The sequence below is a fragment of the Arachis stenosperma genome, chromosome 2 (assembly GCF_014773155.1).
Source record: "Arachis stenosperma cultivar V10309 chromosome 2, arast.V10309.gnm1.PFL2, whole genome shotgun sequence".
Taxonomy (NCBI): Eukaryota; Viridiplantae; Streptophyta; class Magnoliopsida; order Fabales; family Fabaceae; genus Arachis; species Arachis stenosperma.
This window is the reverse complement of record NC_080378.1, coordinates 46,620,229-46,635,280: the sequence shown is the minus strand read 5'-3', so window position 1 is coordinate 46,635,280 and position 15,052 is coordinate 46,620,229. Positions and strand designations below refer to the sequence as shown.

At 31.9% G+C, this 15,052-nt stretch overlaps 1 protein-coding gene across 1 annotated transcript; it reads right to left on the bottom strand.

The window, feature by feature from the left end:
• Positions 1–10,412: 10,412 nt before the first annotated feature.
• Positions 10,413–13,694, bottom strand: LOC130962846 (type I inositol polyphosphate 5-phosphatase 5-like). Its single transcript, XM_057889007.1, has 10 exons — positions 13,530–13,694; positions 13,338–13,440; positions 13,178–13,252; positions 12,281–12,368; positions 12,078–12,182; positions 11,428–11,971; positions 11,135–11,328; positions 10,951–11,059; positions 10,720–10,868; positions 10,413–10,629 (listed from the first exon to the last, which is right to left on the bottom strand). The coding sequence occupies exons 1-10, from the start codon at positions 13,692–13,694 to the stop codon at positions 10,413–10,415; spliced, it is 1,749 nt and encodes a 582-aa protein (XP_057744990.1).
• Positions 13,695–15,052: the final 1,358 nt, after the last annotated feature.

Sequence of the window (15,052 nt, the reverse complement as noted above, 5' to 3'; positions counted from 1 at the left end):
TTCTTCTTCATCTCTTTAACTTCTCATCACTCTTTACTTCCATTCTATTTCATTTAATTTATTTGCATACTTTCATTCATTGCATTATTTTCATTGGTGTTGAAAATTTATTTGGGTCATTATTTTACTTGTGGATTGTTAAGAAATTGTTTGACAATTATATATTATTTTTTTTAAGGTTGCTTGCATGTTCAATTTAATACTTTTTTATATCTGAGTTTTGGCATTCTAGGATTGTCTCTGAAATTTCCAGGACCTTATATCTTATGTATATGGCACCTTTACCATGCTGAGAACCCCCGATTCTCATTCCATACAATATTGTTCTTTTCAAATGCAGATCAAGAGGTACCTCGCTAGGCGTCTGAAGTTCTGCAGTGAAGTGGACTTTATTGGGACTTTGTTTTGATGTATAGTTTGTCTATATATATGTACCTTACTCTCCAAACAACTTGTTTTATTTTGTTCCTCTTAGAGGATTATGGAGAACTAGGGTTTTATGCTTGTATTTTGGACTTCGGGTTATGTATATATGCATGTAAATATTCTCTGGTCAGCCTTAGCTTCGCAGGCTAATTTAGGAGCTTGTTATACTGTACTTTTGGCCATCTATTCCTACTTTCTGTTTACTTATGCTTAATAACCATAGCTTTCTTTGTACGCAAGTAATCCTTATTCCTGAGCATTGTGTTTTTTATTTCGCGATTTTTGTTTTACCTATTTTTCAAGGCTCCTTGTATATTATATTCTTTCTACTATTATATGTATATATTTTATTTTAGAGGTAATAATACCACATCAACTCTGTTTTACGACTTAAGCATAAAGTTCGGTCTGGTAGGATGTTACAACTAGCAGCCTATTATACTTATTTTTTCTATAGGTAGAATCAAAGGCTAGAACATCACCAAAATATTGGTAGTCAAATCGACTTAAGTCATCCACCTAAAATAAATGCTCCAATTTATCATCATTTGTTAAACTGCGTCTCACAATCATCATAGGTTCATCCTCTGCTTTTCCACATAAATAATTAAGAGTTGCATTTACATCTCCTTCAATGATCTTTGAATGTAGATTTCTCTCAATATAGTTATCCAATTTTTTTTTGTAAAACCAACAAATTCATAACCACCAGCTTGTCCAGCAATAAGACCCATGATCTTTGAAGGTGAGAGGTCATGTCTATGCATGCTATCCACTTGCACTTTGCCTCATCTGTCATTGTACGATGATTTGAAATTTGGTGAACTAATTTAAGCTGTATCAAAGAATGGTTATGATCCTCCACAATCTTTCTCACTTTTCACATTAAACCACTCTTGTCAAGATAAATTAACAACATTGCATTACAATTTATTCTGGTCTCAGGCTTCTGCTTTCTTGTCTTACTAGTAGTTGTGTAGCATTTACTCTCTCACACATGCTCTGTTGCACAAGAATTTACATCAACCATAACTGCCAGTTCTATCACGAGCCACATCCCCCTTTCGAACTCCAAATCCCACACACTTGGCATACCTTACATAACATTCGTACGCTTCTTCATAACTTATAAATTGTTGATTCAAAAGATCATTTGCACTCAAAATAGCTGCCTCTTTACCATTAGTAATTTTACCATTGCCCTTTCATTTTCCTCCTCCTCTATATAACATTCATCCTATTCAAAATGTGTCATATTCTCAATATTTTTTTCTTACTCTACATTAGTATTGAAATAAAATAACTTATAAAATTGACGAATTATAATAATGTAATCTCATAGTTTATTTTCTATTATTCACCTATCTTATTAATGACATATAAATTTTTTAACAAATAGACTAGAAAATAAATGAGAAAATATATAAAATTTAATTCTAAACATCTTTTTAGTCATATCCTTTAATAATATTATATAGGCCAAAGTTTTTTCATGATCAATGTTAATGTTTAAATTACTTTTAATAAGTTGTTAATAATTTAAAACACGTTTCTATAAATTTAATACTTTGCTTCACATGCATCTTCTCAAGAAAAAATATACACAAGTTAAACCTGCACTAAGATAAAAATTTAAATAGCAAAATACTCTTTTATTCTTTACAAATATTACTATGGAAAAATTAGAAAATACTCAGACCTAGTACTATACCATAGTCACTACAACAAAATAGCATTTTCGCGACATTTTTTTTAATGCTTGGTGACGGTTTTAACTGTCACTAAATGGTTTTGCGACGGTTAAAAAAGCGTCACAGATTTGAGCGTCGCCAGCTGACATAGTGACGGTTTTGGACCACCGTTGGTAAGGAGTGTCGCTAAATTGTTTGTGACGGTTTTAAAGTATAAAACCATCACTAATTTGTAACAATTGTAAAGGTGTTTTTTATACAGTATTTTGTGACATTTTGAAACTGTCGTTAAATTACTAAATTTTGTGACAGTTTTTTCTTATATTTTATGACTATTTGAAACCGTCACTAAGTTACTAGTTCTTATCACTGTTTTTAGACATATTTAGTAACTATTTAAACTGTCATAATATTTTTAGTGACAGTTTTTCGATTTAAAATTGTCACTAAATTACTTATTTCTGTGACAGTTTTTTTCTGTATTTAGTGACTGTTTTAAACTGCCATAATCTCTCCAATATCAAAGCTTTCTTTTATTAAATATTGCAAAAAATATTTCTATTTTAAATAATAATTTATATATGTCTACCAAAAAAATAATAAATGGCATTATATTTCAATAAATTTAAACTCAATCCCACAAATTTTACAAAAATAGCAATAATGTATTTCAAAAGTTGAATTCGACAAATTTTACATAGTCATAATCTATAAAATGTAAATTCAAAAAATCCGAAATTAATCTAAACATGTAAAGCTAACAATTGTACTTGTGACTTAATCCTCAACTTTTCTCTGCAAATTCGCTTCACCTTCAACTTCAGCAATTGTTTCACAAGCAACTCTTCAACACAAGAAACTCTCTCTTGTCCTCTTCAACAATTTTTTGTGATCCCCCTGAAGACCGAAATAAGACAAATCATGCATTAATGAACAATATTCAAGTGATAGATATTTATCATCATTATTAATTAGAACAATAATTGAAAATAAAGCTATCTTTCAACTTGTTCTGCCCTGATGTGCATTGTTTCGGCTCACTTGCCGGTTCATTTTGACAAAGCAAGTTCATAATCACGCAGCATGAAAGCGTAATAACCCAAAACTCTAATCTGTGACTCAATAGAGCTATAATTATACCTTCAGCAATGAAAACAAAAGCCTTATTAGAAAAATGCATGACGTCAGGTGAAACATAGATAGCATACGTCTATATTCTATTACAAAGATAATTATATTTTCTTATACATATATACACATAAAGACATGTATAACATTACAGTTTTTAAAAATAAATAAAATAGATAAGTGTTAAAAAAATAACATGTATAACATTACAGTTAGTAATTGGTGCTGGTGGCAAAAGCAATTTACCTCATTGATATCATCAATGTTAAGAAAGCAACTGAGACCTTGACTAAGTGATGTATCAGACATTTGTTACAAATTTCAACAGACAATCAGGTGGTGGTTGTACTGGCGCTGGATGTGCCGGAGGTTCTTCCTCTTTCACAGGCTCAGAAGGTGGAGCTGCAGGGGGTGTAGGTGGACTTTCCTCCTGCGTTTTCGGTGCCTTTTTGTATTCGATAGCCAAAACTTCTTTTGGAGACGCAGTTTTATCATTAGCCTACGTTTAATAAACATGGAAACCTGGTTGGTCAAATATATTTATATAATCCCACCCCACTTGGGTTTCTATCAACCATCCCTGCTCAACTTTAATAAACTTCTCTGCACATCCCATATCAAGATTACGGCATATTTCATAAAACTCTGATAGTCTCTCAGCCTGAATTCATATAAAGAATGTTAAAATATGAATATGACTGTCATGATATACAATTTTAAGGGGGAAAAAAGAAAGAAGAAAAGTTATCCGTAAGTCTAAGAGATACCTGCTGCCTAACCCTCCGATATATATCAAGTGCTTTCACAGCATCACTGCGTTGCATCTCAAAGAAGTGCCAGAATAGTCTATTAAATACATAGGTAGTTAAACATCAAGCTCCTAATCCAATGAAGAAAACAACATACCTTATCAAGCATATTGACTGTGCCATCACTAATAGCTTGATAAATTTTCATGCTTTTCGAAGCCACCTATTAGCAATATAAAATATGTTCAGAAAAATGTGAAAGGAAAAACTATTGATGAATGCAGTATGATTAGAAAGTTGATCTACCATTGAGAGTGCTAACTGAATGACAAAGTTATTCACCGCTGCTCCTTGTGGCTGCACAACACAGAAGTCAAAACAAGTCATACCATTATAATGCTACCAACATTGGAAACTTCTGTTAATTCAAATCAAATCGACTAGTTGTGACATGTTTGGGTTGAAACCCCATCTAACGTATATTCGGTAAGTTCAAGGAAGCTATCAGATGCAAATATCTGCACATGGATCAATATTAATCACTTGAGGCAATGTTAGCAAACGCCAAAAATTAATCACATTAAAGACATCTGTTAAGTATATGTATGCATGTAGAACTATATAATAGTAACCAATTCAAGCTAAGATAATAAAATATTACAAATACAATGCCAGCTACAATGTCATAAAAAATAGAAGAAAAGACAATGTATGAAGAGTTTGATTAACATAACAATTGAACATGTATATCTGATATGTTTTCTGATCTCATAAAGGATGTAGAAGAATTAAGACTTCCATGATAATGTAGCTTAAACTTTATTTGTTAAGACAATCTTATTAGAGAAGAACATAAGCAAGTGTTAATATAAAACTTCATCTTACAATTGGGCAATCTGGAAGTCTAGGATCAGTTAAATACTATTGAGAAAAGAGCTGAATTTCGAGAGAAATTTAAAGAAAATAAGTACCCCTTTAAAAAAACTCGTGCATATTTTCTTGAAGCCTTGCTCCTCTCCTCATAAGAACTCAAGCGTGATACATCAATTTCAGGATTCTTGGGAGGAGTTTGTTTGCTAAAATTACTTGTATTCCCAGCTTCAACAGACTTTGGCAAAACAAATTCAAAATCAAATTTCTCTTTCTCTTCATGCTTGGTAGCATTTTCTTCAATCATAGGCTTACTAGAGGATTTTGGATCCTTCACAGTTTGGACAACCTCAGTGAAGGAACCTAAAGCTCTCTCCTTCTGACGAGCTGATAAATGAAATTAGATTATTACACATAAACTCAAAATCGGGCCCTTCATTCATGTCTGTATCGGGCCCCCTGAAGAAATCGACTGAAACCAGATAATTGCTGGTTTGATTAAAAAGATAACAATATTTTCTAGCTCAATACCTACTAAGAACCACTCTCGCAACTTATCCCCAACCCTCAACTGAAAATCACTAGAAAAGTTTTCCATTCATCGTTTAGTAAACTGGTGTTGGTTGAGATCCCAAACTAAAGATGCAAGTAGACTCCAACTGCATATACATATAGAAGCATCTTATCAAAGTGCTAAATTTAGAGAGCCAAATCACTCTCATTCTTTTGTCACATTTTCGTTTTCTCAACCTTAAAAATTAAAATTCAACCTTTCTTGTCTTCAACTTCTATTTTTAAGTCAACTCTACCCTCAATCTTTTAATATTGGATTCAGACCTGTCTATTAAAATCACCTCTATGGAACAGTCATATTTTGGATGGTAAACACTCAACCAGTACATTCTCTTTTTGCTGACCAGATATAGGAGGCAAGAAACAAGTCCAATATATATGATAACTTTGAATTCTATCATAGTTGATTTTATCCAAGGACAGCTAACATATAAAGTGTTTTCAATAAAAATCATGTTATTATCATTAAGCTGGTGATCATGAAATTATATTTAGTTTAAGAAGAAAGCATCACCTGTATAAGTAGTTCAGTTTTTAGTCGTCTACTTGCTTCATGTTCACTGCGTGCTTCACCGTGTTGAGTAATGATCGCATCAATTTCATCAAGAAATATGGTTGATGGGGCATGGTGCCTTGCAAGCTCAAGTAACACCTTTATCAACTTCTCGGAATCACCTGCAATCTAGAATAGATTTTGTAAATGTGCAGGTTGCCCACTATATTATAAACTAAACATAGATGAACAAGGAGCACTTTGAAAGCTCTTTCTCTTCCTTACAAGATAAAGGCAATTTAATCCAAAAAAAGGAGGAATCTAGGTATTCAAATGAAGTAATGTCATCTAAAATACAAGAATAATTCTAGATCCTCCTAAGGAATTCTCTTAACAGTCCTCATAATTTCCAAACAAGGAAAAATATTTGAATGCTTTGAAAATGTATTTAGTAACTTCTAAAAAATAAGTACTTTGGACGAAAACGGGGGGAAAGAGTTATGAGTAACATGCCTCGCCATTTCCTGACAACAGATGATGCTGAAATATTAAAAAAATGTAGTCTAGCACTCTTGCAACAACCTTTGCAAGCATTGTCTGCATCATTCAAATTAAAGTTATATAACTTTCAATAGTTTAAATAAAACATGGATATCCAAAAAAAGCTGTATTTTTATGTCGAAATAATTTAGTTTAGTTTGAGAGTAAGATTTTATTTTACTGAAAAATAACAATCTCTTGCAATTTTAGTAGACACTGAGGATAAAATCCCTATACAATTTAGGGAAAATATTAATACAAACCTTTTCTGTCCCTGGTGGGCCAAAAAGGAGAATGCCTTTCCATGGATCTTTTAAAAATGAAGGTTGATTTTGCACAACCCAAAAACAACTAAACTTCTACATGCAAGTGGCACAAATTCTCTGTACTTGACCCCAAAATCTTAGAGGGAACCTAGTCCACCAGAGTCCCTTTTTTCAATTACTTTCTCAAGGGTATCATATGGTGCACCAGCAACTGCCAATAACTGACAGCTATATTAGTTTAAACTGCACTCCAAGAACAAATTCAATAGAGCACTCTATAAGACTATGAATAAGTCAAGGAAAGATGAAAAATGTTACCTCATCCCCAGGCCTTAGGAGAGCAAATAAAGCACATGTGATAGCATGAGTACCTGAGAAGAATTGTTCATATGAAAACAGTGTAACTTCAAAATTGTTAAAAAGTACAAAGTAAGAACTAATTGTATTTCATCGAACCAATTTGCATCATTCAAGAAGAGTACTAACCAACTCATGATGTCATCAAGGCACAAAAATATCAAAGAAATCAAGAGAAGAAATAATAAAGAGAGAATTCAAAGAAATCTAGTTGAAGCATTTCATCGAACATGTTGAGTGCGGAAAAAAAAATAAGAGAATTCAAAGAAAATAGAAAATATGAACATGAGGATATAATCATTACGATAAATTGTAACAAAATAGAGCACCAAGATCAAACAATTGCAACAACTTCAGCACAACAAACATTAAGCAAGAACAAAGAAATTGCAGGGGTAAAAATTATAGTAGAAGAACAATGAAATACTCACAATCAGTGTTTAGTATTGAGCTTGGAAGAGAAGAAAAAGTCGCTGGATGAGGAAATAGGGTTCGCACTCAAGGGGAAGAGAAAGGACGACGCGGAGGACAGCGAACAGTGAACGGCGAACGCGAACCGCGACAATGAACAGTGAACAGTGAACGGTGAGCAGCGAACGGTAAACAGCGAATGGTGAACGTCCAACGCGAATCACGGCGACGAACGGTGAACTGTAGCGTGGTGAAGGTTGTTGTGTGACTTTCTCTGTTTCTCATCTCTTCTCATCTCATCTGAAACAGTAGTGATATAGTTTTAGAAAAAATGGAAAATTAAAAAAAAAAGAATGAGAAAGATATAGAGTCAGTGACGATTTAAAAATTAAGAGTATAAATGTCACAATTTTAATTAATAGAGACCCTTCAAATAAGGGTCACAAATTAAATGTAGTTATTTGATCAATTTGATGTAATGAGTTATATTTGGAGTATTTTCGGTTATACATGTTTCTTTTATTCTCTTTTTTTTGGTGGCTACATATTTTTTTTATTCTAGTAATCTTGGTTGGTACTAAAATTTTTAACCACACACACACACATACATATATATATATATATATTTCATTCAAATTCAAGTGATTATTTGTTCTTCTAATAATTAACTTTTCAAAATTAATTTCTCCTACTCCTTGAACATCTTAAATCATAACCAAACTAAATAAAGAGAATTAGATATGTTATATTCAATTAGTTAGGTATTCGATCAATTAAAAAAAATAATTTATTACTCTTTAATCAAATATAAATATTAAATTAAAATACATAATTTATTACTCCTTAGTTCAATATCCTCTTTGTGAATTAATATATTTCTTAATATATATATATATATATATATATATATATATATATATATATTTCATTCAAATTCAAATGATTATTTGTTCTTCTAATAATTAACTTTTCAAAATTAATTTCTTCTACTCCTTGAACATCTTAAATCATAACCAAACTAAATAAAGAGAATTAGATATGTTATATTCAATTAGTTAGGTATTCAATTAAAAAAAATAATTTATTACTCTTTAATCAAATATAAATATTAAATTAAAATACATAATTTATTACTCCTTAGTTCAATATCCTCTTTGTGAATTAATATATTCCTTAAACTATAATACAAGACTAGATCACATCTTTATTAGTATAGGATGCATTCATCAAAACTAGTTGAGTTTAAGTACATCACATCTTTAAATATTGAGCTTAAATGTATATATAGTTCAATTGATGTAGTTCTATTGAAAAAATTATTTCTATTTTTATGATAAAGTTGATTCTTATACAGTTGCCTATTATTTTTAATTAGGTATTTGTATGGACAACACAACCAATGTTAATTTTTAGATATTGTTAAATGCTTACTACGATTATATTTCACAAATTATTTATATAAGAAAAAAAAACATAACTCATGAAATAATACTTCTAAGATAAAAGTACAAATTTTATCTATAATAGCTTGAATCTAGAAAGTAACTTTAACTCAATCAATCTCTGTATTAATTCTAGATAAAGATGTCAATAATACAACTTTTAAAATTATTGTCCAACATCTAACCAATTTCATTCTGGACATTAAATGGTGTAATGATATAAACAGTTACGTATTTATTAAATGATTTTCATCATTCATAAAGAAGTAAATAAAAATATAAATTAAGAAATACATTTGAAATAAGAAATTTAATTAAAAAATACAAATAAGACGAACATACCCAATTGAAAGTTTGATATTAGTTATAAAAAATTGGGAGAGAACGAATTTCAAGAGTCTAAAGAAGAAGAGAGTAAAAATAACTATTTGGTTCCATTTAAATTGGTTTTATTAATAAAACCATTTGTATAAAATAAATCAATTTTTTTAAACCAAATAATAACATGTAACAACCATCAAAAAACAACTTCATGTGAAGTTGAATGCAGGTAAATTTCTGCTAAGATATAATAGATAATAAATAATATATTAATTAAAGTAAACTAACAAATACTGTACAGAAAAAAATAAAATAATACAACTCAATGAGTTGGCTGAGATATAATTAAATAAAGTGAATATTTTCATGATGATATCTTTATATAAAAATAGTATCGTAGACCATTAAATGAGTTGATATGTTTGACTAAATATGTTTAATTAATCATTTAAGGGTTCACAATGTTTTAAATAAAAAAAAGTATAGGAAACTAACAATATTTTTGAATAATATTTGAACAATGTAAATTAATAAGGTTAAAAGAGTAAATTAATCTTAAATTTAATTAGTAGCATTAAATTAGGGTGTAGTGTGATTGGTGGTTGTTCATGTTGTTCAAGATAATTGTTCCCCTAGCATTCTCCAATAAATAATAATCATTTCGGAACGAGGACCTTATTTCTCAGCTCGATGAGTTGGCTGAGATTGCAGCGGGTAACACCACACCACAAGATTATGGACTCTTCTGCTTGAATGCCAACATTCATGAAGATCTTGGATTGCATGCAGCATCACAACTCCAATGGGAAGAAAAAGGAGATAACAATAACTTGCTTGAACTTAATCTAAATCCAACCCATAACAGATCACACGAGACCTAGAAGCGACCTAAGTAATTATAATTGTACTATATATTCTTATCGATCTAGTAATTAATATAATCAGAAGAAAGTACAAAAAAGTTATATGTTTTGCTTGCACAACAGGATTATGTGCTTTGTGGTTTTGCTCTGCTGTTATATATGAACACATTGGAGAAGGAGAGAAGTAATGAATTAAAGAATAATGTTGAAATGAAATATCGTTGTTCTACAGATCCTAAGGAAATATACAAGTTTGGTTAATTGGGAGGATATTAGATTGAATTAATCATAGAAACTATGTCTTTGAGGCATTACATCTTCGAATTCAAGTCTTGGGTGAGCATACGAGTAACCCTTCCTGAACCTGTTGTTTCTGTTTCTAACTTCCACATCCACAGAGAAGACAGCACAAACGGGCCTGTGGTCAGAGAACCTTGACTCTCCTCGTATATATGATAGTTGTTCAATGCCTTTGCCACGCCATAGTATTCTATCACACCTGAAAATTATTCAACATAAGTGGTTATTGAAATGGATTTCTTCATTCATATATATATATATATATATATACATATATATATAGTAGTACCATGCTGGGGTTCTGCGTTTTTTCTTGGATTTGACAGTCTCCCCGGCATAGGAGTCTGAATTTTGAGAATACTTGTAAGTTGGGGCAAATAAGATCCTTCCCTCTTGGAATCCATTGAACACCCTTCCTGCCTCTCTTTCAATGTTCAACTGTGAAAAACATGTATACAAGTCAATACAATCAAAAGTAATAATAATGTTATGTGAGAACTAGAAAGCATAAAACACTCACTTGATCTTTTTCTAACAAAGTGTCCCAGTTATTATCCTCCAAGAGGACCCTTGTTTCTTCATAACTCAAAGCCACCCGATAGTTCAAATCACCTAGCCATATTATTCGTCTGCAAAAGATGCAGATATTAAACAAGGGATTTTACAATTAAGAAACTTGGTATAATAATAGAAATACTACTTACTCGTGGTCAACAATCTTTTCAGGGGCTTTGGCACAAGGGTTCTTGCAAATCCTAGGGAACTGTATCCCTTTGAGGATCTCAGCTACATCAGCATTCCTCTTTATCTCATCACCTTCTTTCTCCCCAGAAGCCAAGTGACTACAGATGAAACAAAAGCTTGTTTGATGTATTGTCATGCTCATTGATATACACCCCTGCAAACCAATTATCATTTCACATGCACTACTATTATTTATTTATTAGTCTTGGAAACCACAATATGATTATGATTATGAATGTACACAGATATGTACCTTGTTACCTAGGCAACCCATGATTCCCGTTCCAACAGTATCTACTCTAAGATGGCCAATGTGAGGTACCAACTCCTTCTTAGTCCATACAGTGAGAAAAATGCCAACCATTTGCTTACTTGATATAAGGGAATACTTGTTTTGGGAAGTCATTGGTATCTCTGCAATGGAGAGCAACTCTTCCATGCTAATCTCACCACGAATCTCATTATCTATCTTACTAACAGGGTCACTAAACTTTCTCACCCTCCTTCTGTCTCTGCTGGTTGGAGATTCCACTGGACAATTGCATGCCTTAAGGAGGCTGCTGCCCTCTGCTCTGAAGCTTTTGCTCACAATTTTCAGAGACGACTTCTGAAAGAAGTTTAGACTTGTAGGCCCTTTCAACTCCCTCGAGTTCTTCAAGTTCAAATCATACGGATCGTTGTACTCGTTTCTTGGCCTGTTTAGTGCCTGACTTATCAATGTTAACCACTTTGTTGCAGGTTCGTTGTCTTCTATTACCAATACATTCCCAGCGCTTAGGGGAACTATTTCTTGAAACCTTAATCAAACACAGACACAAGTATATATATGTCAGCCAACTCAACTCAAAGTTTACTTATTAGCTTCTTGCCTTGCCACCATGCATCATGTAATTGTAAACTCACCCCAATACATATACATCTGCAGAGCCCTCCACTAGCAAGAAATCTTGAAGGTTCAGATCATAGTTTGGAGATTTTCCTCCTACATTCCAAGTGGCAACAAATATCCTACAAGCATTCCCAGAGATTATTAATTTATTATAAACCGATGTCTTACTAACACGAGTTTTTAATCTCACTACAACAAGCAAAGAAAAGTACCAAACCTGAAACTCTGTCTTTCAGTTTCTGGACCCACAGGTCGTTCAAAAGTTGACAAATTTAGGCCTTCGATTCCTGGGCTAGTCTCCCTTTCTGTTAGCACATATAAGTAACTAAGGTCATGCTTTATCCTATTATCTTGACTAGTATATAATTGCAATGGGTATACAAAGACACTCCTTCTAACCATGATGCTTAACACAGTTGGTAGTTATATATGTGGCTTTATTAGGTATTGCTGTCGAAAATAAATACCTAAACAACAAATAAAAGATTTCCTTTTCCCCTTGATCAAAAACATCCTTCCGAATAGGCAATATTTTTTGTTGTTAGGTAAGCTACCAACAAATGTACGAGTTGGATGATCCAGAACGTAGCATTGACCCAAATGTTTCTCAATGTAAATTCAAGCCGCGAAATTGGATATGAAAAGTAATTTAAGGGAATGTAAAAAAAAAAAGAAAAGTATATGGAATCAAGAGATGATCAGTCAAAAATTAAACAACTTAATTATTTATAATGATTTTAATTAATTTTATTTATTTATATATTAAAATATTTGTTATTAATTAGTTTTAATGCCAAATTCAAGTGTGAAGAGATACGTTGAGGTATTCTTGGCTAGAATCACGGTAAAATCTCTACGGAACCCACTTCTTCTTCACGGCTGCAGTAAATCATTTAAAAAATATATAAAAGAACATCTATTTAGTATGAAAAAGAAATATTCTAATACTTAGTAGAAGAAACATCCTAATGTCTAGCATAAGTACCATCTACGTAGAGGTTTTAGATTTATCTAAAGGCATTTGGCTGATTCTTGGCTTATAGAGAGTTGGTTCCTTAGCATTATTGAAAAAAAAAAATAATTCCATGCAACAATAATATGTACGTATGTATACCCGAGAAGCTTTTTCTCATGAAGGCAGACACTTCCATTAAAGCTTTTCTTCTGGATTCAATCTTCTTCTCCAAATCTTTGGACATGAAAAAGAACACTCATCAAAAGAAAATTAAAGCAACAATGACAAAGAAGAGGGGTGGAAGTGAAAGAGAAATTACCAAGAGTAACTCCTTGATCTCCTTCCTCGTGCGGCTTGGTGAAAGCATCATCGTCTGAGCCTCTCCCAGTTCTCTTTGAACCGAAAATCTTGGGAAGGAGAGACTTGAACCAAACAAAAGAAATAAATAAATAAATATAAAGATAAGCAATTATAATTGAAGGAAGGCATAATGCAGGAATATATATAGAACCTTCTTTTTCTTGTCATTCTTGTTGGTAGTAATGTCAGGAGAAGAGGATGCAGAGATTTGTCTGATGGGGCTGATGGAAGGATCGTTGACTTTGGTCATTTCAGAATTATTATCATTTGATATGGTACAAGTAGAATTCGAATAAGCAGCGTAAAAATACGACATTCAATGGCTACTTCGTCTTTATTAGGAACATGCTGCATGCATTGTATTATATATGATCTTGAGTCCTCCAACCTCCTGTAATCAACGTAACATGCACCAGACTGATTGTGATGTAACTAACTCATCATCAACGAGCCTCCTGCAACAACTTTCACTCTCGTATTTTTGCATGATGCGATAATGCCTATGTGTTTAGGATGTTGCTGTTTTCCGTTTTCAAATGGCTCAGATTTTGGTGGCACAACTTTCGGACGACCTAAGGATGAGGCCTCATACCCATAACAAGTTATGCCCTTCCCTGATGAGGCCATAAACAACTCAAAAATATGCCAAATATTGCATATGCTTCGAATTTCCACACCCAATTATTACCCCCTTTCCAAAAAAAACAAAAACGAGAACAACATATTATTTACTTGTTTCTATTATAGAATGGGGGTATATACTGAATTCTTGTTTTAATAATAATAATGACTCAATTAATTACAAATCATTACATAATTATTAGTATATCTCTATTGCTCTTTTTTTTTATTTTATTTATCTCTCTACTCATGGAATTGGAATTAGAACATTTTGATGAAAAATGATTTCTCTCGTTAATTTTTTTCTCAAATAAAAAAAATGTGAAAAAATATTATTTATATTCTGACCCAAATGCAACTAAGTCCATTAAGGATAAAGGCTCTTCAAAGGTAGCCTCTTTTAAGACGTCGGACACCACAAGAAGAATCAATTTCAATTATCCAAATAAGTAAATATCTTCTCAAATCTCTTCTACTATATCTATCTCCTCTAAAAGATAGATCTCAACAAATTATCAAAAGTACAGGAAATGATTATCCACCAATAAAGGTAGAACTACTTCAAAAGATAATTATCTATTTTGCTATAAATATACTGACACATCTCAGATATATTCACGTTCCAATCTACTAAAAATCTCTGTTCAAAACCCTTGCTAACTTAAATATTAGAGTCTCTTGCAGGTACCACCCCCACCTCCTCATAAGGTACTCGGACACAATGGCACTTCGACTCTAGAACAAGTCGGTCTCTGCTTCAAAAAAAGTCTAGACCTCGCGTTCATATACAAATTATCATTTTAAATAATTCTCAAAACAAATATTATATGGTAAGAATTCCGACGACATGAAACAAAAACCTAGAAGGTACATTTTCTATTATAGTGTAATTAGATTTAGATCCGTGCCATGCATGCACGAAAATTTATTATTATAGATTTTTTGTACACAATCTTTTAAATAATTAAAAATAATAGATGAATTTTTATGTTAAAATTTATTATAAAATAATCTATGTAATTCTTAAAGCAAAAAGTTATATCATAATAAATT